Source organism: Dermochelys coriacea, chromosome 3 (assembly GCF_009764565.3).
Source record: "Dermochelys coriacea isolate rDerCor1 chromosome 3, rDerCor1.pri.v4, whole genome shotgun sequence".
Lineage (NCBI taxonomy): Eukaryota > Metazoa > Chordata > Testudines > Dermochelyidae > Dermochelys > Dermochelys coriacea.
The window spans coordinates 90,357,300-90,383,137 of NC_050070.1; the positions used below are offsets into that span (position 1 = coordinate 90,357,300).

The 25,838-nt window shown below is 43.1% G+C and overlaps 1 protein-coding gene across 2 annotated transcripts; it reads left to right on the top strand.

The window, feature by feature from the left end:
* Positions 1-916: 916 nt before the first annotated feature.
* Positions 917-25,838, top strand: RWDD1 (RWD domain containing 1). 2 transcript variants are annotated; one of them, XM_038397064.2, is made up of 7 exons: positions 917-1,123; positions 3,604-3,669; positions 4,758-4,888; positions 8,373-8,516; positions 10,078-10,210; positions 18,265-18,327; positions 22,221-25,838. In XM_038397064.2, exons 1-7 carry the CDS (start codon positions 1,051-1,053, stop codon positions 22,331-22,333), a joined length of 723 nt encoding a protein of 240 aa, XP_038252992.1. In that variant the 5' UTR covers positions 917-1,050; the 3' UTR covers positions 22,334-25,838. The 2 variants fall into 2 exon arrangements, with proteins under 2 accessions (XP_038252992.1, XP_043366801.1); XM_043510866.1 differs by lacking the exon at positions 917-1,123 and adding an exon at positions 2,028-2,046 and having other exon boundaries at positions 22,221-22,572.

Consider the following 25,838-nt stretch of genomic DNA (forward strand, 5'->3'; position numbering starts at 1 on the left):
ATGTCAGATTTTGTCCAGGTCGGGGGGGGGGGGACGGGACAAAGCACCTCAACAGGTGACTGACACCCGGCTCCAAAACGGAGGACGAGCCTCGCTAGTTTACACTGGTTTAAGGTCCTAACTAAAACACTCTCATGCTTGACTATGTGCACACATGGAGTGAATCAGCAATAGCTCTTCCCGAGTAACTTTAAACGGATGACAGGTTTCAGAGCAGCAGCCGTGTTAGTCTGTGTTCGCAAAAAAGAAAAGGAGGACTTGTGGCACCTTAGAGACTAACAAATTTATTAGAGCATAAGCTTTCGTGAGCTACAGCCCACTTCATCGGATGCCTAACAAATTTATTAGAGCATAAGCTTTCGTGAGCTACAGCCCACTTCATCGGATGCCTAACAAATTTATTAGAGCATAAGCTTTCGTGAGCTACAGCTCACTTCATCGAGCTGTAGCTCACGAAAGCTTATGCTCAAATAAATTTGTTAGTCTCTAAGGTGCCACAAGTCCTCCTTTTCTTTAAACGGATGCAACTTGATAGATTTCCACTCCGTAGGGCTCAATTCAGTGCCTTGCATAATGACAGGTTTCAGAGCAGCAGCCCTGTGAGTCTGTATTCGCAAAAAGAACGGGAGGACTTGGGGCACCTTCGAGACGAACAAATTTATTACAGCCTAAGCTTCCGTCAGCTACAGCGCACTTCACCCGAGGAAAGCGTACGCTCAAATAAATCGGTTCGTCTGGAAGGTGCCCCAAGTCCTCCCGTTCTTTTTGCGACTACAGACTCACACGGCGGCTACTCGGCAACTTCCCCTTTAAAAGTGAATTCAGAAGAACCGGGGAGAGGCGCTCTTATTCCAGCACGAGCGCCCGCCACAGCTAACCCCAAATCACTGCACGAGCGAACAACCCGCACAGGGCGGCCCGGCTCGAGAACAGAACAGAGCAGCGGATGTGTCACGGCTTCAGCTCCTCCCCCTTGCCGGGGAGCGCCTGCGCGGGCCGCCCGGGAGGCTGGGCCGTGGCGGAGCGTTCCGTGGCCGGCGGCGCGGGACCATGGCCGATTACAGCGAGGAGCAGCGCAACGAGCGGGAGGCGCTGGAGTCCATCTACCCGGACTCCTTCACGGGTCAGCCGCGTGGGGGAGCCCGGCCCGGGGAGCTGGCGCGAGCTTCCCTGCAGCGGGGCGGGGACGGAGCCGCCCCCCCCCCCCTCCCGGCATGGCGCGCAGCTCCCCGAGCGCCTCCCGGCTGCCGCGTGCCCGGGCAAGGAGCCGCGCGCTGGGGGGTGGCGGAGCTGCGCGCTGGGTCGCAGCGCCACGCACCTAGCAGCGAGCCCCCCCGTGCCCCCCACGGGCCAGCGGGTGCGGGGGCCCCGCTCCAATTTAAATACGCCGGTTACACGGCACAAGCCTGGCGGGGAGTCCTGTGGCGTTACCCTAGGCTTCCCCCGGGGCAGGGGGCAGGAGAGCCGGGCTGGCTTTTCTGCCCCCTGCCCCGCTGAGCAGAGCCACTGACTTGCGCTGGGTTCGGTCTCGCTAGCCCCGGGCTGCTCCCTCCCAGCCCCTCCGTAGGTGCCTGACTCTGAGTTTCAGAGTAGCAGCCGTGTTAGTCTGTATTCGCAAAAAGAAAAGGAGGACTTGTGGCACCTTAGAGACTAAGAAATGTATTTGAGCATAAGCTTTCGTGAGCTACAGCTCGCTTCATCGGATGCATTTGGTGGGGAAAAAAAAAGCTTATGCTCAAATAAATTTGTTGGTCTCTAAGGTGCCACAAGTACTCCTTTTTCCTTTTTTGACTTTGAGTTGCTTTTTGTGGCGTGTGTCAGTCTGGTTTCTCTGACACCCCTCGCTGCTGCTAGGCCCCAGGACTCCTAGCTCACCCTGCTCCAGCAGGACACGGGCGAAGACCTAGGGCGAGCGCCTTTGGGCGAGCCTTCACAAGCAGGGCTGTTGTGGACACCTGGGTGGAAATTAAAGACAAAAACGAGTCAACTTGGAGCCCTGCTTTCTTTTCCCGTTTCTGATCCTCGCCAGGCATGTGGCATTGCTGAGTAGGTAACAGATGCTCAGTTTGCCTCCATACTTGTTGCCTTTCCAATGCCTGGCCTTTTTTTCCATAGTTTCCAATGTCAGAATGGAGCATTGCGATCATCTCGTCTGTCACCCCTGTAAAGCACAAAACACAGAGCTTTCCCAAAATAATTCATTTTTGCTTATTGCTTTGTAAAGATCTGTTAGGTAAAGGAAGTGGCGGTAAATCCAAATTCTTGTTTGACACTTGATTAAATTTGCAAGTGCTGGGGTGCTTTCTTTTTCAGATTCTTATTTAATTGTCTTGCTGCTTATTTCAGCCTTTTAAAATCTGTGTTGAAGTTATTTTAGCATGTTAAGCCAAAGGTATATGAATTTATCATCAGTGACTCAAGATGCAGAATCATAGAACATAATGAAGTCCTAGATTAACGCTGTAAAATGCCATTTGAGCTGAGCCAGCTCACTGCTAGGATTTTCTCAAGCCCAGAAAAAAGTATATTGTAGTTTGCAACCACAACAAGGCTTAGGTCAGATTTTCAGACTTTTTGGTGAAAATCTTTCACTTGCTTACAGTCCTGAATAATCAGGTGAAATTCACTCTATTACAGCCCACATTCTGGATCTGCAATGAGAAGACAGAGTCCTCCTATGGCCATTACTCTGAGTAATGTGCTACAGCCTCTCTGAAAAAATTATACAATGAACTGGAGCCACTAATCTGCAAAATTGTGGGTCTTGTGTGCCCATCCTTCTTCTTCCAAGGTTATGCACAGTTGTCAGAGACCACCTTGTGCCGCGCTTCTAGGATCTCCGTACATACTACTCATAAAGTAACTGGTGGTTAGGACCTTGTTTTGAGGTCTTAGGTGAATTTAACTTTCATCTCTAAATTGTTCATGTCAGCAATTAATTGCCTTTACTTGTCATATCACTTCCAAACTTAGATTGTTGATTCTTTGAGGCAGGATCCAAGCACTTCTGGTTGCTCTGAAAAGTACTTCCCGCTTTTTTTGGTGCCGTTTTTAAAAATATCAATAGGAGCTGATTTCTGTTTTGTAGAGTTGCTACACGTTCTTCTTCGAATAAAGATAGAAATGCCCCCTTTGCTATTCTTCTGCTTACCAGTGAGACTGATAATGAATGAGTAAATGAGCAGCTGCATTTAGACCAAGAAAGCACCTGGTATTAGTATGCATATAATTTAATTCATAAACAGACATATTAACCTTTTTTTACTCAAATGATTTGTTCTCCGATATCCTCACATAGAAAAACTTAATCAAGATTAGATTTGCACTGTATCTATAACCTTTTGGTGGACAAACATTTTATGTGAGATTGGTACTATATGTACGCTCTGTAATAGCAGAAGAACAAAACCGATATTAAATCATCAAGAAGAGAAAATTGTTAAGAGGAAAAAATTAATGTATTGGAGGCTTCTTGTTAGAGACCTAAAGATGTTCCGGTTTAATGAAATAACAGAAGCAAGGTAGCACCCATATGTTAGTGAAGAAAAGGTGTCTTACTTTAAGAATCTCTCATTTATTCACTATTTCTTTACTTTTTTACAGTATTATCAGAAAACCCAACAAGTTTCACCATCACAGTGACATCTGAAGCAGGAGAAAATGATGAAAGTAAGTTGGTCATGGGGAAAGGTTTTCTTTATAATTTTTGAAATTATAAGGCCCGATTGATTTAAAATATTATCCCAACTATCGGTGTCTTTGGGGTTATCTCTAGTAGATATAATGTGAAATAACCTGCTGTAGGAAATCTGGTTGTCCTCTTGTGAATGGGCTCTGAATATCAGGTAAGGCTACAGCTGTAGTTGGTGTTTCAGAATAGTTTACAATGATGTTTTCCTAGATCTGTTACTTAGAACTCTTAATCTACTGTTAATATGTTCTGATCAATAGATTGTGACTTGCCCAATCAGAACAATTCCTTGTGATGTTTAAAGTATAGCTTACTGTTACCACTAGAAATGTAGTTGGTTGTTTGCTGGGTCTGATCCTGCTTCTGTTGAAGTCCAATAAGAGCAGGTCCTTAATCAGTAAAATGTGACAGTCTATGGAAAGTGTAGATTTGAAGTGTATAGCAGTTCAGAACTGCAAGAAGCTCTCAGTCAGTCACAATAGTGGTTCAGAATGTCTTCATATCACATGCTGACTAGGTATTTACATACCAAATATTGTGGTACAAATTTACATGCCAAATGTGGCAAGAAATACTCTTGGTGGCATGGTGTACTAGATTGTCACAGTACTGGGACTCCTGGATTCTAATCTTGGATTTGCTGCTGACCCACTTTATAGCCCTGGAGAAGTCACTTAATCTCTCTGCCTTACTTTATTCTTTAAAAGGGGATATTGCTTGCTGATCTGCAGTACCTCAGAGGAGTATTACATAGACAATGACTATTTCTAATGTGAATTGAAGGTATAAACAGCTAGTAAGTGCCAAGAATTATCTCCTGTGTAATGGGTAACTTTTATAGCACATCTGAGGGTTAATGATAAGTTGAGATTCGTATATTATATTCAAACCAACTGTTATAATTATTGTAAGGTGTTAGTTCCATTTTTAAAATATTGTTTTTATTTAAAAACTTGTGGATTGTTAAACGAAACAAGATTGTTACTCTAATATAAACCTCAGCATTAAGAGTTAATACTTTATGAAGTTTGAGGCAGTCACATTAAGATTGCCTTTTGTACCGTAGCTGTCCAGGCAACCCTTAAATTTACCTATGGAGAAAAATATCCAGATGAAACTCCACTTTATGAAATATTCTCCCAGGAGAACCTTGAAGATAATGATGTCACAGACATACTAAACCTTCTAGCACAACAGGTAAGGCAAATTAAGAATATATTGACTCCCTTATTGATGTTGTTTCATAAATCATTGGTTTGAGAGGTGAAGTAGACACAGTAAATTCTGATGCTAACCAAAACTTAGAAGAGCATATGTCTTATGAATTGATTTGTGCATTCTGCTGTAGGGAGTGACTGACATTAACTTGAGTTTAATTTTCCAAACCTTAAGACTTTTTGCTTTTTGACCATTATAAAAAGTTGTGTGATATTTATTTAAAACAAAACATTATGCTGATTTTTTTTAAATGCCATGTAAGAATAACAGTTCAGCCACATAAAGATGCATGATCTAGCTTTAGAAATGGCCATGGTAAACAAGGTACAAAGAACAACTAGTAGGATAATCGGAGGATTGGAGGGCCTATCTTATGAGAGCATACTAAAAGAGCTTGGCTTGTTTAGCCTGTGGTTTGGTCTACACTCCACAGGTTGATGTAAGGCAGCTTACGTTGACCTAATTATGTCAGTTCTACACTACAGCCTTGCTCTTGACGATGTAAGTGCCCTACTACCCCAACATAATAACTCCACCTCCATGAGAGGCACAGGGCTTATGTTGGTATAGTTCGGGTGACAGTGTCTGTATATACACTGCATTTCTTACTTTGGCTGTTTGCTGTCAAGTCAGTTTCATGGTAGGAATCCTGAAATTGACAAGAAAGCAGAGCAGCTAGAGCCCAGCTGTCCCCTGGGGAGCTGGGGTGAGAAGCCTGGACAGCAGGAGCCTGCCTCCGGCTGGGAGCTGAAGCAAGAAGCCCGAGCCGTGGGAGTCTGCGCCTGGCTGGGAGTTGGGCAGCCTTCTCAGTTTCATGGCTTCCTGAGCTGTGATATTGACAAGGTTGCCTGGCTCCAGGCTGCAGGGGAGGGCAAGAAGTCGGGGCAGCTGGACCCTACTACCTGGGGGCGAGAAGCTCCAGGTTGCTTCACCTCACTGCTCCTGGAGGGGGGGACAGTCTGCTGGGAGCCTGGGCGATGGAGCTAAGAGACCGGGTTCTCAGCGCCCCATACTGCCTGTCTTAGATTGGTGGAAGTGCTCCTGGTGAGGACATGTACCACCAACCTAAGGAGGGAAGTGTAAACATGCACCACCGTGGTAATTACTGCGGTAAAGTTGATCTAATATAGGTCGACTTATGTTTCTAGTATAAACATACCCTAAGAAAATGAAGTCTGCAATGGGATCTGATTTGTTCTCTATAAATACATTAGGGGAGTAAACATCAGGGAGGATGAAGAGCTATTTAGTCCTTTAGTGTATGTTAGCACAAGAATAACTGGGTATTGACTGGCCATCGACAAATGCAGGCTGGTAATTACAAAGTTTCTAACTGTCAGAGAAGTGAGGTTCTGGAACAGCCTCCCAATAGGAGATGTGGGGCAAACAACTTAGTTTTAAGAGAGAACTGGACAAATTTACAAGTGGGATTGTATGAGAGAGGAGTTTGTGATGGTGAAGAAGCAGGGCTTGGCAGCTGCAGTCCTGGGGATCCTCTCTGGTTCTTGTCTGATATTGCTAAAATCTCATGCTTAAGGGCTTCCACCAGTCACTTGCTGAGATCAGGAAGGGATTCCCCTACTGCCCCACCCCACTTTTCTTTTCTTTTTTTCTCTGAAGCATCAGAGATGGCTATGACTGGAGATAGGACATTGGATGGGGTGGGCTGGTGCTTGGAGCTGGTATCAAGCATCCTTTCTCTCGGGGGTCTGGCTGGCTGGTTGTTGCTCACATATTCAGGGTCTAACTGATCATCAAATATGGGATTGGGAAAGAATTTTCCCACAATTCAGATTGGCATTGACACGGGGGGGGAGGGGTTGTTTTTTTTTTTATTTTTTTTTTATTTTGCTTTGCTCTGCATTGTAGTTGCAGGTAGCTTGCCAGGATCATCTGCATATATTTTGTTTAATGAAGACCCTACCATTGCAGAGGTCTCGAGCACTGGTCCCTCCTATTCTCTGCCAGTGGCACATAATAGTTTAGTCTACTGTGGGCTGTAATTCTTTGGTCTAATTTTGGTTGTTGGGTTTAGTGTGTGGGTGTTGCGTGGTGGTGGCCTGTGATCTCCTGTATCAAGGATCTGATCTGGTGGTCCCTTCTAGCCTTAAACTCTGAGTATGACAAAGTAAGGTTAAATTGGCTCCTGTGTTAGGGTTCACAAACCCAACAACAAAACTCTGAAATGGGAAGGCTCTCAATTGTTTAACACCTCTCCTGCTCCACAACTTTTGCTTGGCACAGATGCCTTTGATTGTATTCAACAGTTTTTTGCATAAATAAGTTGCCAGGTATTAAGACTTCCAAAATAAAGGAAAACTTGCTAGGTCTTTGGACAACTAGAGTATAAGGAAGTATTAAGGCACTTAAGAAAGAAACTAAAATCAAGACAAGACCTTGCTATTAACTGAGCTAGCTGAACGATCCTAGCATGCATGTTTCTCATAGGACGCGTAACAGCAGTGAGGACTGGGGACACAGTGCTGAAATGTGGTCTTCGCTACCATATTGGCTTGGGCCTTTTGGCTAAGATCAGCTGTAGTATCAGCACTTGTGGGTATGTCTACACTGCAGCTGGGAGTGAGCCTGCTAAAAATAACTGTACAAACGTGACAGCTTGGGCTCTCAAGCCCACCCAACCCCCTGGGTCTGAGCTCGAGCTACTAACCTGAGTCTCCTCTAGATCCACGTTGTCCACTTCGCTATCTTTAGTGTGCTGGCTCAAGCCCCTTTAGCACGAGTCGGTATACTGGGCTGGAAGGCTTGCTGTGAACTGCAGTGTAGACATACCCAGAGTGGCTCCAGAAATTCATGACTAGGGAGTTCTATCCCCACCTGCTTTAAAATTATTTAATTTAACAAATGTTTGGGTTTTTTGGTTAATTAGCAGCACCCTGTATCCCCTTCCTGCCAAGAGTGCGGTCTATAATCAGATGGTATTGGTAACCTGTTGTGAAGATAGTGACTAGGGATGTAAAAGTTTAACTGGTTAACAGATAAGCATCAGTTTTGGTTAATGATTAAACTCCACTGCTGGCCCCAGGCGGCAGGCAGTGGGGTCCCACGTAAAATGTGGGGGTGCTGCAGCACCCCCTGCACCTTTAGTTCACCACCTATGTGAACTCCTTAATGGTTAATCATTTAACCAACAGAATTTTAATAAGTTTAACGGTTACTATTTTTAAACCCTATTTACATGCCAAATAGTGACCTGAGAGAACAGTGCTGATGTTTTGCTCCTATTCCCTCCTTCTCACCTGGGATCATTTTAAGTGGCTTAAACCCAGTGAAATAAATTTGACTAATTTCTAAACCTGGTGCAAGGCAGTTCAGCCGTGAAACTTGCATTCCAACAGGACTAAGCATAAGCGCTTTCCAAACAGGTATAATGTGTAACCGCTTTGTCCACGATGAGTTTTCCTAGTGAATTGCCTGTCTGAGGCTGCCGCCTTTTATGTTGCAGGCAGAAGAGAACTTGGGGATGGTAATGATCTTCACGCTAGTGTCAGCTGTACAAGAGAAATTAAATGAAATAGTGGATCAGATAAAAACAAGACAAGAGGAGGAAAAGAAACAGAAGGAAAGAGAAGCAGAAGAGGCAGAAAAGGTGGGTGAAGTATTCCATTTTCAGCTAACAGGTTTCTGGTTTTCCTTCCTAAAGGTGCTGTGGTTGAGGTAGGATTAATTAGCAGTAGTATTGTCCTGGACACACACAACAGGCAGAACCAGAAGCAATATTTAAAACTTCAGAAGTAGCCACACATTGAGCACAACTTCCCTGATTTATTAAATCATAAATATCGCACTTTCCAGGTTGAACTTTTCTGGCATTGTTTTGAAAGGTTGGGGGATGTCCTCTGACTACTTCAGTCCCTTTGGACCCCAAACAGCACAAAGAGTGGACACTGACATCATCCCTCTAGCCAAATATTCTTCCCTGAAATGAGGGAGTGCCCACTTATTGCAGAGCTGGCGTTCACCAGCGCCATGCCATCCTCCTCCATATGGCTTTCATTGTAAGTGAAAGGAAGGGATGAGGAGCAGGAGGGACTAGAGTATATTGCATTACCCTCACACTGTTCTCAGATCCCTGCGGGACCGTGGCCAGCTGTTGAAGATTTGAACAGCCTATACAGTTTTGTGATGCCTCCTCCTCTCTCTCCTTTATAACATGAATGCCACCAAGAAAGGAGGCAACTCCACTCTTCTGTCTCGGTCAATTGACTTGATGGAAAGGAAGTTGGATGGCTCAAACTCTAGAGTCAGCCAGACCCATTAGCCTCTTCGCTGTAGCCTGGTATTTGTTCGCCACCACTAAGTAGCTCTTCCCATTCTCAAGATGTGTTAGAAGAAATTCCACCACTGAGTTTTCACTTCCTTCTTTTGGTAGCAGCTAGAGGGCTGTAGGACTTAATATCCTTTCAGTTTGGATCCCATCACTACAGGTCTGTTCACACACTCATGCTTTTTGGTGTTTCCCTGGTATTTACACCTCGGAGTGCACTGCATTTCTGAAATCCCAGATTACGAGGTTTGGCTGTGGGCTTTTACAAGCACAAAGCACTTTGGAAGTCCCATAGGATGGAGGAATGTGATTGCACAGTAGGGTCATTATGTAGTTGCCACAAGAGGGTGGTGGTGGAAGGAAGTTATTCTCCTCTATCATGGAAGAAGAGAAGTCTTGCTGGTCATATATTTCACCCCCTCTGTGGTACAGATATTAAATATAAAGTTGTTCTGTGGTTTTAGGAATTTTAATAACAAATATTCATATACAAAGCATATCTGTCCAATCCATCCTTAGCACTCAAGTACACACCCCTTTTTCATTGTGACTTGACCTAAAACAAAATAAGGTGCACTACCCACCTGTGTTTATGCTGCTTTATCTTATTGGTATTACATTATAGATCCAAATCAAAACAGGAATTTTCTACAATAGTCTTCTGTGAATAAATTTGCAAGCCACACATAAAAACGACTAAGAATATCACACTTTTCACTATGTCTTATTGTAGTGGGGGTTAATTTGCTATAAGAAACTTAGTTAAAATTGGTGCCTAGTAGTTACTGTCTCTTGGCATACAATAATTTCAACCATAAAGAGCATATTAATCTTAACTCTTTGCTTTGCCATTGGAATCTTAACTTTTTTTTTTCTTTTACAGCTATGTTTCCATGGCACTCCTGTTACAATCGAGAATTTCCTAAGCTGGAAAGCAAAGTTTGATGCAGAGCTCCTAGAAATTAAAAGAAAAAAGATGAAAGAAGAAGAGCAATCAGGCAAAAATAAATTAAGTGGTATGACTTTGCAATTTTCTCCAAGTTTGCCAACTTATCAGACCAGTATGTCAAATAATGAAACCATGTCCAAGAATTTTATTTTTTTTATACTAAAAGATTAGTATAGTATTGTCAGATGCAAATCAAAGTGATTGTTAACGGGGAAGATTTATCTTGTAAACTAAGCATTAGCTTCTTATTGTTGTGCCTTAGAAAGGAGGCTTGAGCATTTGTGTTGGCGCAAGTGTGAGTCCTAAATGTTTCCATTTCTCACACAAGACCCATTCAAGCATCAAGGAATGGTGAGGAAAATTGGAAAGGGGAAGAAAATGGAGAGTGATATGATAGTCTGTATTGCACTGGAACATATACAGTAACTCCTCGCTTAACGTTGTAGTTATGTTCCTGAAAAATACGACTTTAAGCGAAACAATGTTAAAGCGAATCCAATTTCCCCAGAAGAATTAATGTAAATAGGAGGGTTAGGTTCCAGGTAAATTTTTTTCACCAGACAAAAGACTATAGTTTCTCTATATATCTATATATAAAATACACACACACACACACACACACACACAAAACTTAATACTGGAACACAGCGATGATGATTGTGAAGCTTGTTCGAGGTGGTGAAGTCAGAGGGTGGGATATTTCCCAGGGAACACCTTACTGCTAAATGATGAACTAGCAATTGGCTGAGCCCTCAAGGGTTAACTCATTGTTAATGTAGCCTCATACTCTACAAGGCAGCAGGAATGGAGGGAGGGGAGATGGCATGGCAGACAGAGACACGCCCTGTGTGAGAGAGAGATGTGCATTGCTCCTTTAAGGATGCTGACCCCACTCTAAGTACACTGCCTTTTTAAGTTAATCAACAAACTGAGATGGAGAAGCTCCCTCTGTCCTGAGCCCTGTTGTGTCCCCCCTGCTCTATGGAATGGGGTAAGCGGGGCACAGGAGCAAGGGGGAGGGGGACACCCTGACATTAGCCTCCCTCTCCTTCACGACCCCCCTCTTACCCCCCCACACAGCAAGCAGGAGGCTCTGGGGAGGGCAGGAGCAGCACATGGCAGTGACGGTGAGGGGAGGGACAGCTGAACTGCTGGCAATTGATAGCCTGATGGCGGCTGCTGCACAGGGAACTTAAGGGAGCGGGGAGCTGCTGGGGGGGGGCTGCTGGTCCACCCTGGTTCCAAGCCCCCACCAGCTAGCTCCAAAGGGCTGCTCGTCCTGCAAGCAGTGGACAAAGTAGGCGGCTGCCAAACGACGTTAGAAGGGAGCATTGCACAATTTTAAACAAGCATGTTCCCTAATTGATCAGCAATGAAACGTTAACTGGGACGACTTTAAGTGGGGAGTTACTGTAGTTTGCCAGCTCCACATTAAATTATTTAGTAGACGTTAGGATTGTTTCTGGTTTGTTACTGCAAAATAGGTGATATATTTGTTAGTGTATGAGACAGGTAACCAGTATAAGGAAGACCCAATGTCTTGTCCTCTGAGAGGTTTAGAAGCAGGGTTTGGTGGTGATGTAGTATTCTTACTGTCAATATAATTCAGTTTGGTCTGGCCATATGCCATAAGAGGGAGCAAAGTGACTATCAAATGGGCAAAGCCTGAGTTACCAGTAGGAGTGGTCTATGGAGGAAGAAATTTTCACCCCCAGACAACTGCACACCTTGGTTGTGGTTGGAGAGGAGTAGTGATTATGGCCCATCATTGACCCCTTTCCTCCAATGGGATTTACAGCCTTGTAGAGCCATATCTTCTTTTTTTAGGACCATGCTGGCCCACTGAAAGTATCCCCTCCATGTTTAAAATCAGGGCAATGCTGCAGAGCTTGGCTCCAGGCACAGAAAGGGTGAAGACCATACAGAGACGTTCTGCTGGCTGACCTCCCACACAGTTAAAATGCATCATTTTAATTGTGTTTAAGCCAGTTTGCTTGGGCATGAAGAGAACCAGGATTGTGCCCACAAAGCAAATACGAATGGTGAAGCTTGTGTGAAATAGATTGATATCAGAGATGTGGCTTCAGATCCTGAGGTATTGGCTTCGATGGGAGTTTGACTGAATAAGGACCTCTGGATTTGGCGCCTGCAGTGTCAGTCTTTTGCAGTGTATTTGTAGCCTTGTCGGCCCCAGAATATTAGAGAGACAGGGTGGGAGAGGTAATATCTTTTACTCAACCAACATCAGTTGGTGAGAGAGATAAGCTTTTGAACCATACAGAGCTCCTCCTCATGTAACTTGTGAGGATATATGGTTTTTTTTAAATTTATTAGGCTAAATTAATGGAAATGTATGTTTGAAAGGATTTTGCTAAATCTGGCATGTTTTAGAAGTTATGTGGAGTAGCAATACAAATATATACTACTAAAGCAATTTAATATGAACATTAGGCAAGTTAAATGGGTTTTGAGTAGACTGTAGAATCAGTATAAAATGAATTCCATTAAATTCTCGGAAGATAGGTAATGTGGGCATGGAAAGATTCATGTCCATTTTTACAAAAGCTTCCATTTTACTTTACATGGACACATGGTAGGAAGGGAAATCAAATACATGTTGAATGCAACAAACATGGGCCTGATTGACCCAAGTCAGTTCATGGAGATGACAATCTGACATGTTGTGCATAGATGTGGTGATCCACAGCACCATATTCTTCCTCCTTGACACTTCAGGAGTATTGTGTGTGGCCTCCAGGCTGCAGGCAAGACTAGAGGAGACAGTGGGGGTATATCATAGATTCATAGATACGAAGGTCAGAAGGGACCATTCTGATCATCTAGTCCGACCTCCTGCACAGCGCAGGCCACAGAATCTCACCCACCCACTCAAGTTGCAATGGGGGAGGTTTAGATTGGATATTAGGAAAAACTTTTTCACTAAGAGGGTGGTGAAACACTGGAATGCGTTGCCTAGGGAGGTGGTAGAATCTCCTTCCTTGGAGGTTTTTAAGGTCAGGCTTGACAAAGCCCTGGCTAGGATGATTTAACTGGGACTTGGTCCTGCTTTGAGCAGGGGGTTGGACTAGATGACCTTCTGGGGTCCCTTCCAACCCTGATATTCTATGATTCTATTCTATGATTCTATGAAAAACCTCACCCATGTCTGAGCTACTGAAGTCCTTAAATCATGGTTTAAAGACTTCAAGGAGCAGAGAAGCCTCCCTCAAGTCAACCATGCCCCATGCTACAGAGGAAGGTGAAAAACCTCCAGGGCCTCTCCAATCTGCCCTGGAGGAAAATTCCTTCCCGACCCCAAATATGGCAATCAGCTAAACCCTGAGCATATGGGCAAGATTCACCAGCCAGATACTACAGAAAATACTTTCCTGGGTAACTCAGATCCCATCCATCTAATATCCCATCTCAGGGGATTAGGCCTATTTACCCTGAATGTTTAAAGATCAATTACTTACCAAAATCCCATTATCCCATCATACCATCTCCTCCATAAACTTATCGAGTAGACTCTTAAAACCAGATAGATCTTTTGCCCCCACTGCTTCCCTTGGAAGGCTATTCCAAAACTTCACTCCTCTGATGGTTAAAAACCTTTGTCTGATTTCAAGTCTAAACTTCTTGGTGGCCAGTTTATACCCATTTGTTCTTGTGTCCACATTGGTGCTGAGCTGAAATAATTCCTCTCCCTCTCCTGTATTTATCCTTCTGATATATTTATAGAGAGCAATCATATCTCCCCTCAAGCTTCTTTTAGTTAGGCTAAACAAGCCAACCTCCTTAAGTCTCCTTTCATAAGACAAGTTTTCCATTCCTTGGATCATCCTAGTAGCCCTTCTCTGTACCTGCTCCAGCTTGAATTCATCCTTTTTAAACATGGGAGACCAGAACTGCACACAGTATTCCAGGTGAGGTCTCACCAGTGCCTTGTATAACGGTACTAAAACCTCCTTATCCCTACTGGAAATAACCTCTCCTGATGCATCCCAAAACCGCATTAGCTTTTTTCACAGCCATATCACATTGGCAGCTCATAGTCATCCTATGATCAACCAATACTCCCAAGGTCCTTCTCCTCTTCCGTTACTTCTAATTGATGTGTCCCCAACTTATAACTAAAATTCTTGTTATTAATCCCTAAATGCATAACCTTACACTTCTCACTATTAAATTTCATCCTATTGCTATTACTCCAGTTTACAAGGTCATCCAGATCCTCCTGTATAATATCCCGATCCTTCTCCGAATTGGCAATACCTCCCAGCTTTGTATCATCTGCAAACTTTATTAGCACACTCCCACTTTTTGTGCCAAGGTCAGTAATAAAAAGATTGGTCCCAAAACCGATCCCTGAGGAACTCCATTGGTAACCTCCCTCCAACCTGACAGTTCGCCTTTCAGTAGGACCCGTTGCAGTCTCCCCTTTAACCAATTCCTTATCCACCTTTTGATGTTCATATTGATCCCCATCTTCTCCAATTTAACTAATAATTCCCCATGTGGCACGGTATCAGATGCCTTACTGAAATCTAGGTAAATTAGATCCACTGCGTTTCCTTTATCTAAAAAATCTGTTACTTTTTCAAAGAAGGAGATTAGGTTGGTTTGGCACGATCTACCTTTTGTAAAACCATGTTGTATTTTGTCCCATTTACCATTGACTTCAATGTCCTTAACTAATTTCTCCCTCAAAATTTTTTCCAGGACCTTGCATACTACAGATGTCAAACTAACTGGCCTGTAGTTAGCCGGATCATTTTTTTTTCCTTTCTTAAAAATAGGAACTATATTAGCAATTCTCCAATCATTCGGTACTACTCCTGAGTTTACAGATTCATTAAAAATTCTTGCTAATGGGCTTGCAATTTCAGGTGCCAATTCCTTTAATATTCTTGGATGAAGATTATCTGGGCCCCCCGATTTAGTCCCATTAAGCTGTTTCAGTTTCGCTTCTACCTCTGATATGGTAATATCTACCTCCATATCGTCATTCCCATTTGTCATGCTACCATTATCCCTAAGATCCTCTTTAGCCTTATTAAAGACTGAGGCAAAGTATTTGTTTACATATTGGGCCATGCCTAGATTATCTTTAACCTCCACTCCATCCTCAGTGTTAAGTGGCCCCACTTCTTCTTTCTTTGTTTTCTTCTTATTTATATGGCTATAGAACCTTTTACTATTGGTTTTAATTCCCTTTGCAAGGTCCAACACTACTCGACTTTTAGCCTGTCTCACTTTATCCCTACATGTTCTGACCTCAATTAGGTAGCTTTCCTTGCTGATCCCTCCCATCTTCCACTCCCTGTATGCTTTCTGCTTCTTCTTAATCACCTCTTTAAGATGCTTGCTCATCCAGCTTGGTCTACAACTCCTTCCTATGAATTTTTTCCCCTTTCTTGGGAAACAGGCTTCCGATAGCTTCTGCAGTTTTGATTTAAAGTAATCCCAGGCCTCCTCTACCTTTAGATCCATAAGTTCTTCAGTCCAATCCACTTCCCTAACTAATTTCCTTAATTTTTGAAAGTCAGCCCTTTTGAAATCGAAAACCCTAGTTGCAGATTTATTTTTGTTAATCCTTCCATTTAGTTTGAACTGAATTAGCTCATGATCACTTGAGCCAAGATTGTCCCCTACAACCATTTCTTCTATGAGGTCCTCGCTACTCACCAAAATTAAATCTAAAATGGCATCCCCTCTAGTCGGTTCAGCAACTACTTGATGAAGGAATCCATCAGCTATCGCATCTAGGAAAATCTGAGCCCTATTATTATTACTAGCACTGGTCCTCCAGTCTATATCTGGGAAGTTAGTCTTCCATGATCATGCAGTTTCCATTAGTATTTACTTGATTAAAGACCTTAAAAAGGGCTCTATCCATATCCAAATTAGATCCCGGAGGTCTATAGCACACCCCAAGCACTATCGTAGGAGAGGCTTTACTAGTTTTCTTCCCCAATGTAATTTTTGCCCAGATGGACTCTGTCTTATCTATTGCATCGCTTCTTATTTCTTTACATTCTACCTCATCATTGATATATAATGCTACTCCACCACCTTTACCTTTGTTTCTGTCTTTCCTAAACAGCACATACCCTTCAATACCTGTAGTCCAGTCATGACTACTATTCCACCATGTTTCTGTTATCCCTATAATATCTGGTTTCACTTCCTGCACCAGTAGCTCTAGTTCCTCCATTTTGTTACTAGGCTCCTCGCATTGGTGTACAAACATCTTAATTTTTGCTGTTTGGCCTCGCTCACGTTTTGTACCCTATTAGGCACAGTCATTCTACAGCCAGTATAACCTATTAGACTAGTATCCACACTGCCCTCGCTCCTTATATACATTCTCCTACCCACGGCTGTATCCTTTCCTACTTAGTCTTCTTCCCTCTCAATGCTAAAATCTGGCATGGAGATTTCCTGGACATTTCCCAACCATCTCCCCCTAATTCCTAGTTTAAAGCTCTCTTTATCAGTTGTGCCAGCCTTGATCCTAGAAGTGTATTTCCTTCCCTACTCAGATGAAGTCCATCCCGAGAGAACTGTCCTCTGTCCGTGAATGCCTCCCAGTGGCCATACATCCCAAAGCCCTCCTTATAGCACCACTGCCTAAGCCATCTATTGACAGTCATAATCTTGTCACACCTTTGTTGCCCTTCTCTAGGAACAGGAAGGATCCCGCTAAAGATCACCTGAGCCTCAATTTCCTTAAGCGTCTTCCCCAGCCTAGCATAGTCTCCCTTAATACTTTCCAGCGAGAATCTAGCCGTATCATTTGTTCCCACATGAAGGATAATTAGGGGATTCTTTCCCGCTCCCTTTAGGATCCTTTTCAACCTCAGGTCTACATCCCATATCTTAGCATCCGGAAGACAGCACACCCTTCTAGTCTCTGGATCAGCTCTAGTTACAGAGTTACAGACAATACAGTTGTCTATTCTTCTCAATAAAGAGTCCCCGATCACATAGACCTGCCTTTTCCTGGTGACGGTGCTATTCTCCAGTCTCTCCCCTGTTCCCTCTGGCTGCAAGTTCTTTCCATTCCTATTTTCCCTTACAATCCTCTTGAACCCATCCTGTATCCTCCTGGGGCTCATATTTTTTGTAGTCTCCCTTGACTCTTTCCCTTTTCCTATAGGACTAGCCTCTCTTCTCTTCTTCCTTACCCTTCCACCTTCAACAAGTACCTGCTGAGCCCCTTCTTCATTTTCCAACTCTGCAAACCTGTTCCTAAGCTCTATTTCTCCTTCACTAGCCCATCTTTTCCTCTGCCTGGTTCTTTGAGTCACATGCTTCCACTGACCACTTTCCTCACCCAGTCTCCCCTCAAAATCCCCCAGCCCTGTTTCCATCTGTGAGTCTGAGTTTTTCCCTTCAGATACTTCATGTCTTTGCTCCATCTGCTCAAACCCCTTCCTAAACTCAACGAGACTTTCCACCTGCATCTCCAAACCTCGGATCTTTTCCTCCATCAGCTCTATCAGACGGCATTTCATGCAGAAAAAACTCTTACTGGTTTCCCCCCTCCAGGGTCATGTACATACCACAGCTTCCACATCCAGTCATCCTCAATGTGTCTTCCACTACAGGAGTCACTCCCACAGCTGCCTCCGTATCTGTCATCGCCTTCTCACCTAAATCCTGTTAATCTGGGAAACACAAGCCACACCAAAAAGACCACCCCCCCCCCAGCAAAAACAAACCCCAAACAAGCACCACAATACAAACTTCCACTCAAACTCCCCTGTTTACAGCTCTGTTTGCTAGCTCCTGTGCCGCTGCAGCTATCCTTTCTCTTGGCATTGATTTCACCTGAGGCTGCATTAATTCTTGCATGGAGGTCTTTTGCAGGGCCTGTCTCACCTGCAAGGGAAGGAATCCCAGAATGCCTATCTCATCTATTAAAATTTAAGCTAAGAAGTAACTGGTCCAAGTATAGTTTGAGGAAAATGCCAAGCTTACATAAATTATCAAATATTACTTTGATGTTATTTAAATATCAAAATTCTAAAAGACTCTTAGAAAATTTCATTTTGCCTGGTTTTAGTAACTACATTCCAAGCTATCACTAATTTTAATATTTATTATTTCTTTTAGGAAAACAACTATTTGAAACAGATCATAATCTTGACACGTCCGACATTCAGTTCTTAGAAGAAGGTAAACTTCCGTTTTTTTCCCTATTATTTGCACTGTTGAAAGACTTGTTTAGAAATCTGACTAAACTTCAAATTGTGTAGCTTAGTTATGGTTAAAGCTAAGATTTTTGTCACGGTTATTGTTATTGTCACGGTCACCATGACCTGTCCATGACTTTTACTAAAAATAACTGGGCGGGCAGAGCAAGGAAGGGGGCAAGAATGGAGTCCCTGTGGCCGCAGCAGGGTGGCATCCACGGGGTGGACTCAGCCCCTGCTCTGGAGCTGGCCACAGCTGCAGGATAGGGTGTGTGACCCTGACTGCAGCCACCACCAAGCCCCGGCCGCAGTGGAGGATGGGGGTGTATGTCCCCCACTGCAGTCACCAGGCTGGGGCGCGTGGCCCCGGCTGCAGCCCCTGCCAAGCCCAGGATGCCATGGGGCTGGCATGTGTGGCCCCAGCAGAAGCCGTGAGACTGGGGCTGCATGGTCCTGATTCCAGCCAGCCCCTGTTGAAGAGCAGGGGAGTACAGTCCTGTCTCTGCCAGCGTAGAAGTCATGGAGTTCCGGTAATGTCACCGAATCTGTGACCCCCGTGACTAAATCATAGCCTTAGTTATGGTTAAAAGCTGTCTTAAATGTATGTTTAATGTGGGGAGAACGTCTTTAGCAGAAATACATTGTGAAGCAGTGTTTTTTTTTTTTTAAAAAAAAACAAAAAACAAAAAAACACACTTAGAACATTAGCAAAATGTCTTCTTCTAAACCAGCTTTAAAAGAGTTTTAAGTTAAACCAGTGTAATTTTCTCATGTAGTCAAGCCTTATTAACTCAGTCAGTTGATGCATAAGAAGTAATAGAATTCAGCTGTCTCTTGGCACCTTAAAGATTAACAGATTTATTTGGGCATAAGCTTTTGTGGGTTAAAAAACCTACTTCTTCAGATGCATGGACTCCATGTTTTTTACCCATGAAAGGTTATGCCCAAATCTGTTAGTCTTTAAGGTGACATCAGACTCCACATTGTTTTTGTGGATACAGACTGACACGGCTACCCCTCTGATACTAGCTGTCTCCTGGCTTTCTTGACTCTTTAGGTCTTTTGGAAGTAAAAAAACAAACACAAAAAAAGTAAAATCTTATTTTGTCACTGATATTGGCAGATAACTCTGAATGCACACAAGTAGAAGAGGCTGAATTGAGGAATGTATATTTTTATTCAGGTTCTGCCATGTTGATATCATCAGCAACTTTTATAGCAGAAGAATAGACCACTATGTACAGTTTATTTAAAGGTTTTTGGGTCTTCACCACGTGGGTTTTTTTTTTTCCTCCATGTAAATGACCTTTATTTTAAAGCATTAACTTTTGAACCGTATGGTGGCCCTAATTCAGTGTGCATCTGGTCCTACTCCTGTCGGTGACCAAACGCCAACTGACTTCAGTAAGAACAGGATCTGGCCCTAAATGAGGATGTTGCTCTGGTGTCCTCTATCATGGGCACAACTGAGGTGTGCATGACAACATGAGACTAAATAAAACTGCAGTTTAGTTTTAAATAACTCCACTTTAATAGAGTGCCATATTGTAACTCTGACATTAATACGCAATGGGAAGGGGGTGGATAAATCTCAAACCTTTTCTATATTACCTTTTAATTGAAGACATATGTCTCCTGTGAAATACACGTAGGTGAGAAAGCTAATCCTGGGATTATTTTAAGTGGCCAGTAGATGTCACCATTGTTCCATGCAGACCCAGCTGTTGCATACTGCAGGTTTTATCAGTCATTTATTTAGCTGTCTCAGAAGGAAATTTGAAAATGTACAAAACTGCACTTCCAGCATCTCTCTGGACTAGTCTACACTAAAGTGCTAAAGTGGTGCAGCTGCACCAGGTCTGGTGAAGATGTTCTGTGCCAAGGGTGGGAAAATTTTTTGCCACATCTGGGTTGCCGGGTAGGGAAGGCTGTGCCCTCTCAAACAGCTTGTCCCCACTCCCTCTTCCCACCCCCGACTGCCCCCCTCAGAACACCCGACACATCCAACCTCCCCTGACCACCTCCTCCCCCCGCCCCCACTCCCCAGAACCTCTACCCCATCCAACTGCCTCCCCAGCCCTGTCCCCTGACTGGCCCCCCGGGACTCCCACGCCTATCCAACCCGCCCCTGTTCCATGTTCCCTGACCGGCCCCCTGCCCCATCCAACTATGCGGCAGAACTGGAGCTGCGCCACCCAGCTGGAGCCAGCCACGCTCCCTGCGCGGAGACATGGCAGCAGGGGGGGACAGCAGGGGAGGTGCCAGGAGCTAGCCTCCCTGGTCAGTAGCTCAAGGGCCAGGCAGAACAGCCCTGTGGGCCGGATGTGGCCCCCAGGCCGTAGTTTGTCCACCTCTTTTCTGTGCTGACTGGAGAGAGCTCTCCTGTCGGCATAATAGAACCACCTCTGAGAGGTGGTAACTATGTCCACAGTGGCACTTAGGTCAGTGTAACTTAACGTTGCTCGGGGGGTGGCTTATTCAAACCCTGAGCGACATAAGTTATACCAACATAACCTGTAGTGTAGACAAGCCCTAAGACTTGCTATGACCAACCTTGAAATGATTTGTGTGTGTGTGTTTGTTTTGTGGAAGTACGGGTGTTTAAATTTAATCTGCTCTGCTTTTTCCCCTTAGACATCATAACTGATTTAAATGTAGAACTCTTGAATATATTTTTCATGGTTTTTTCCCCATAAGTCTGGCCTTAGCAGTTACTTAAAATATAATTTTTATTTTTCATATGTGTAACCAATAACAAGGATCGACTTATGAAAAAGGGTGGTTGGCTTTAAAGAAAAATTTGTCAGGTTTTGTTGCTTCCTTGTAAATCTCGTATAGCTTTTTAGTTTTTCCCTCTGAGTAAAGTAACTGATTCTGCTTCTAAATTCATTTGGAAAATTTTAGACTGTTGCTAGGTATGCTGAGAAGAGGGAGGTTTGAGGCATATGGAAAGATCTTATGTTGGTCTAACCAGCATTCTTCTAAACTGCTGTAGGTCAGATGTTCTCAAATAACGTTCAAGTAGTTGCTGTACTGAAAGCGATGTGTGGCATTATCATGTTAGATGTAGTGTTTGAGATGTTGTGTTTCTAATATTCCCATAGGCCCATATTTTCATTTAAGCACAGAGTAACTTCATATACATGTTGTCCCATTGATTTTTTTTTTTTAATTTATTTTCTTATTTACACTTGTGTTTGCAAGATTGGGGCCACAGAGACCTTGCAGCTTCCAGGAATTGATGCACTTATCTTGGAATGAATCAGATAGTTGCCATTTCTTGGAACTAGCAGTGGTAACATCAATTCATCAATTGGCTGTGGATATTTTACCTGTGTCACAATCAGCTCTGATAAACACTGGGGTGGGGAAAGCATCATTATTCTGGTTAATAAGAAATGAGGGGCTGGGGTTGTTGCTCCACCTCTCCCCATTCTGTTCAAGTCAACATGTGTGAACCAAACAGTAAAGTTCATTAAATTTGGACCAGCAACATGGAATAACTTTAAATAGTTGGTACTGGGGAATTGTTTTGTGGTGAAGCAGAGGACTCAAAGGTTCTTAGACAATCTGATCTTTTCAGCTAGCTCAGAGGTTTTCAACCTTTTTTTTTTTTTTTTTTTTTTTCATTTGCGGACCTCTAACAAATTTCAACTGGAGGTGCGGACCCCTTTGGAAATCTTAGACGCAATCTGTGGACCCCGAAGGGTCCACGGACCACAGGTTGAAAACAACTGAGTTAGCTGATGGAGAAGTAGCAGAGCAACACGTCCTTTCTTTTCTGTCTGAAGAATGAAGGAAAACCCCCTAATTTTCTTTTTCCTGTTTCCATAAAAATCCATAATAAAACACTGTTTTATTTTTCCCCCCTTACAGCTGGAAACAGCGTGGAAGTGGATGAATCCTTGTTCCAGGAAATGGATGACTTGGAGTTGGACGATGAAGAGGATGATCCTGATTACAACCCTGTTGATTTAGATAGTGACTAAACTGAAATTTCTGGACTGGCTATGTCATTAGTATGCTTGGAAACGTGTAGGGAGAAAGAGGCAGTCAGGAAAGCCACAGCATCTGTGGCTCTACCAAGCATGTATTGGTTTTCATTTTTGAAGGAAAAAACCAAGCTATTTTAATTTCAGGAGAATGCTCTTCTGATGACTTTCATCATAATTAATAAATTGGCTTTAACATTTCGAATGTGAAATGTTAGGCATGTTGTTAACCTGTATGAAGTCTAGAAACCCAGACATCTGTTCTGTTCTCCCTTCCCACCTCAATAACTGCCCTTGAAGAGATCAGATGTGCAAGGTGAAAAGATGCTAGGGCAGATGCTGCATGTGCCACAATACAAAGGTATGCTGAGCACCTATTCTGTTATCTTCGGCCTGAGATACGTGTGGAAGTTCAGGTGAAGAGATGGGGAGTGCCTACTATAAAACTGCTCTATCTGTGGGACTCTACAGTGCTTCATATACAATTTATTAATGATGCTTGTAACCGTTCTCATTCATTAGCGGCTATAGAGAGACTGACTGGTGGTGACCTTCCAACTTCACACCACCTCCTCAAAGTTCCATGTTAGATGATATCCTTCCTCTTCCCCATACTACAGCAGCACCACCAATAACACTGCTGATGTTAAAGATAAAATAGCTTCTACATTATAAAAATGATTTGATAACTTGGCCATTTCAGGTTACATAGGGTTTAAAATTGACATCTTGGATCTAGTTTTTTTTAAAAGTAAAACCAGAGCAGTAAAAACCCTTTAATTGCTCTTCTTTTCAACTTTTAACTTTCTTGGCCATAATCCAGACAAGAATTTGGAAAAAAGTTCTAAAGGACATGGAGGCCTTAAAATAATTTTCAAATGTTTGATAGATCTATTTGAAAGGCAGCCTCTCTTTTGAACTTGTGCAGTAGTTAACCTTTATTGAAAACATTATAAAAACAATAATTTAATTAATGGGACTTGTACTCGGCTGATTGTAGAGAATAAGACCACACCGTTGTAGTTAAACTTGAATAACAGTTCAGAATACTGTCTCTCTCTTAGTAATTGCTTGAAGATCACAGGCTATGGAGAGAGGTGCGAAATGGAAGACTGTTGCTAATGAGAGGAAGATGTAGCATGCCAGTGTGTGTAAGAGTAAGGAGGATGCTGTATTTGGCTTAGAAGAAGGAACAAGAAAACATTTTAAATGGAGAAATAGAGGAAAGTGAATAAACCAAGGCAAGAGATATGAAGCAAAAGTGGATAACTGAAATGGAGAGGGGAGGCTCATGAGACATGGAGGGAGGGGAGAAGACATTGTAACTCCTCTGTGATTATAGATCAAGCTGCAATAGATGTTTGCTATTGGTCATCAGTGATAAATGAAAATCCAAGGATCTCCGTGTTGCTAAATATTTTAGCAGGTTTACTTCTTGTTTATGAAGATATGATCTCACTCCCTCTGATGGAAAAATATTCATAATGTAATATAACATTTTTCAAAGATGATTTGAGGCTCTTTTGAATAAAGTAGTTTGGGGTACTGTATACAAAAGGAACTAAGTACAGGTATGCCTTGTTGTTGTATGAGTGATTGTTCAATAACTAGGCATAAAGCTAATTTCACGACACAGGTCTCTGAATAAATTGGGATCAGGGAGCTGCCAAGCCTCTAGATGATGGAGGTTTGTGTGCGCACTCTAAATTTTAATGTATTTTTAGTACGACTATTTTAGCTAGCAGGGCTTCAAACAAGTTAATTTTTTTTGTATGGGAATGTTTACTGCTCTTGCAACCTTTGTTCTGAGAACTAGAAATATTTAACTTTTGGTTACATATTTAGACATGGGAACCTTCAGCCCAGAAGCCCCTATATAGCATGATACTGTCACATTCTGGGGTGCATTTCAGACCTGAGGGCTTGTAACTGCTTGCCCTACTTGTGCCTCAGTGCTTTACTGTTGTAGCTCCCAATCTGGGCTACCCACAATCAGCCTGCCATCATACAGGTCACGCTCCGAGTGTCCACATATAGCTATAGGCTTGGTCTAGCAACTCTGACCCCAGCAGCCTGTCAACAGCATACTAGCCACACTCTGACTTCCAGCAACCTTGGTTACTACTTTCAGGATGACCCCGACACACTCCCAAATTTTGGACTGTTCAGATATTAGAGATCCTTTGCATCTGTAAGGGGTCAAAATTCAGCTGTTTGCTATTCTCCTGGAGTTACCAAACAGTTCAGTTTAAATACAACCCTGGATTAGTTTGTAGTTAGATAAACTTATTTCATTTTTTAATCTTAAAATAGGTTTTAAGTGAATATAAGTATTAAAGTCAGAAATGGTTACAGGAGAAATAAAGAAAATACTTTCTAGTAGCTAAAATTTAACAAGCTAGACTTGGTTCAAGGTAAAATCCTTACTGCAGGTTCTCAGCAACACAGATGACCATATTCTCTGTTCAGGATTTCCCCTCAGAGTCAAGGAGGTGGTTACTGTATCTCTCTTAGGTGAAAGAGACACAGAGATAGGGAGAGATCTGTTGGGGGTGTTTTTGCCCCTCACTTTTATAGTCGAGTCACCCTTTGCAGTGGATTCTTTTATAGATTACCCCTTAAAGCAAAGTTTATTCAAACAGTAAAGAAGGTGACATGGAGTTGGGTGATGAAGGTGGTTCTTTGCTCTTTTCCCCTGTGTATGCTGAAATGCAGATTTGCCTTATCTCCTGCCATTTCCCCTCGTGCTGTCTCAAGGATTGTGTTTACTACTTATATGTACGTTGAGGTAAACACACATTTTGTTGTGTAGGATGAACCTGTTGAACAACTTTTGCCAAGGCAGGGCTGGGTGGGTTTGAATATGTGCTGACAATATCATACAGGAGGCGTTTATAACTTTACATACAATGATGCTACATGTAGTAAGAAGATGGCCTGAAACATAAGGCCTTGTATCAGAGGCCTGGGATAAAGTAACGGTCATAACTTGCTAATATAAAGCAAAGTTAAGTTGTGAGCAAAAGGTAGGCCCAGATAACAGAATCTGGCAAGAACAAGGCTGATATTGCAGAAACACGTATTCCTAAGTAGTGCTAGGCGTAAGAATATAAACGCAAACACATTCCAGAAAGGTGGTACCAGAACACCTTGATGCCAGCACATTCCCCAACGATAACAGAAACACGCTGACCCATCCTAAAGATAAGGTCAGGATGACAGTATGATGGATAGAGATGTTTGGATCAAACCAACACATACAAGGTAATTGATGCCACCCTGATACATCAGGGTCAATACGTAATTTTTTTGCATTGGTGTGCAAGAGGTATCTCGGAGGGAGTGTCTTTGGCCAGCCTAGGGAGCAGTGAAAAGTCCTGCCACTGACTGAGCTGCATCCATTGTCATGAGCATACATGTGCTAGTATCCTTGTAGAGTCTACCAGGTGCTATTCCTGTGCTTTGTCGACAATAAACCTGGCTGGGTGCCTTCGCTACTAAA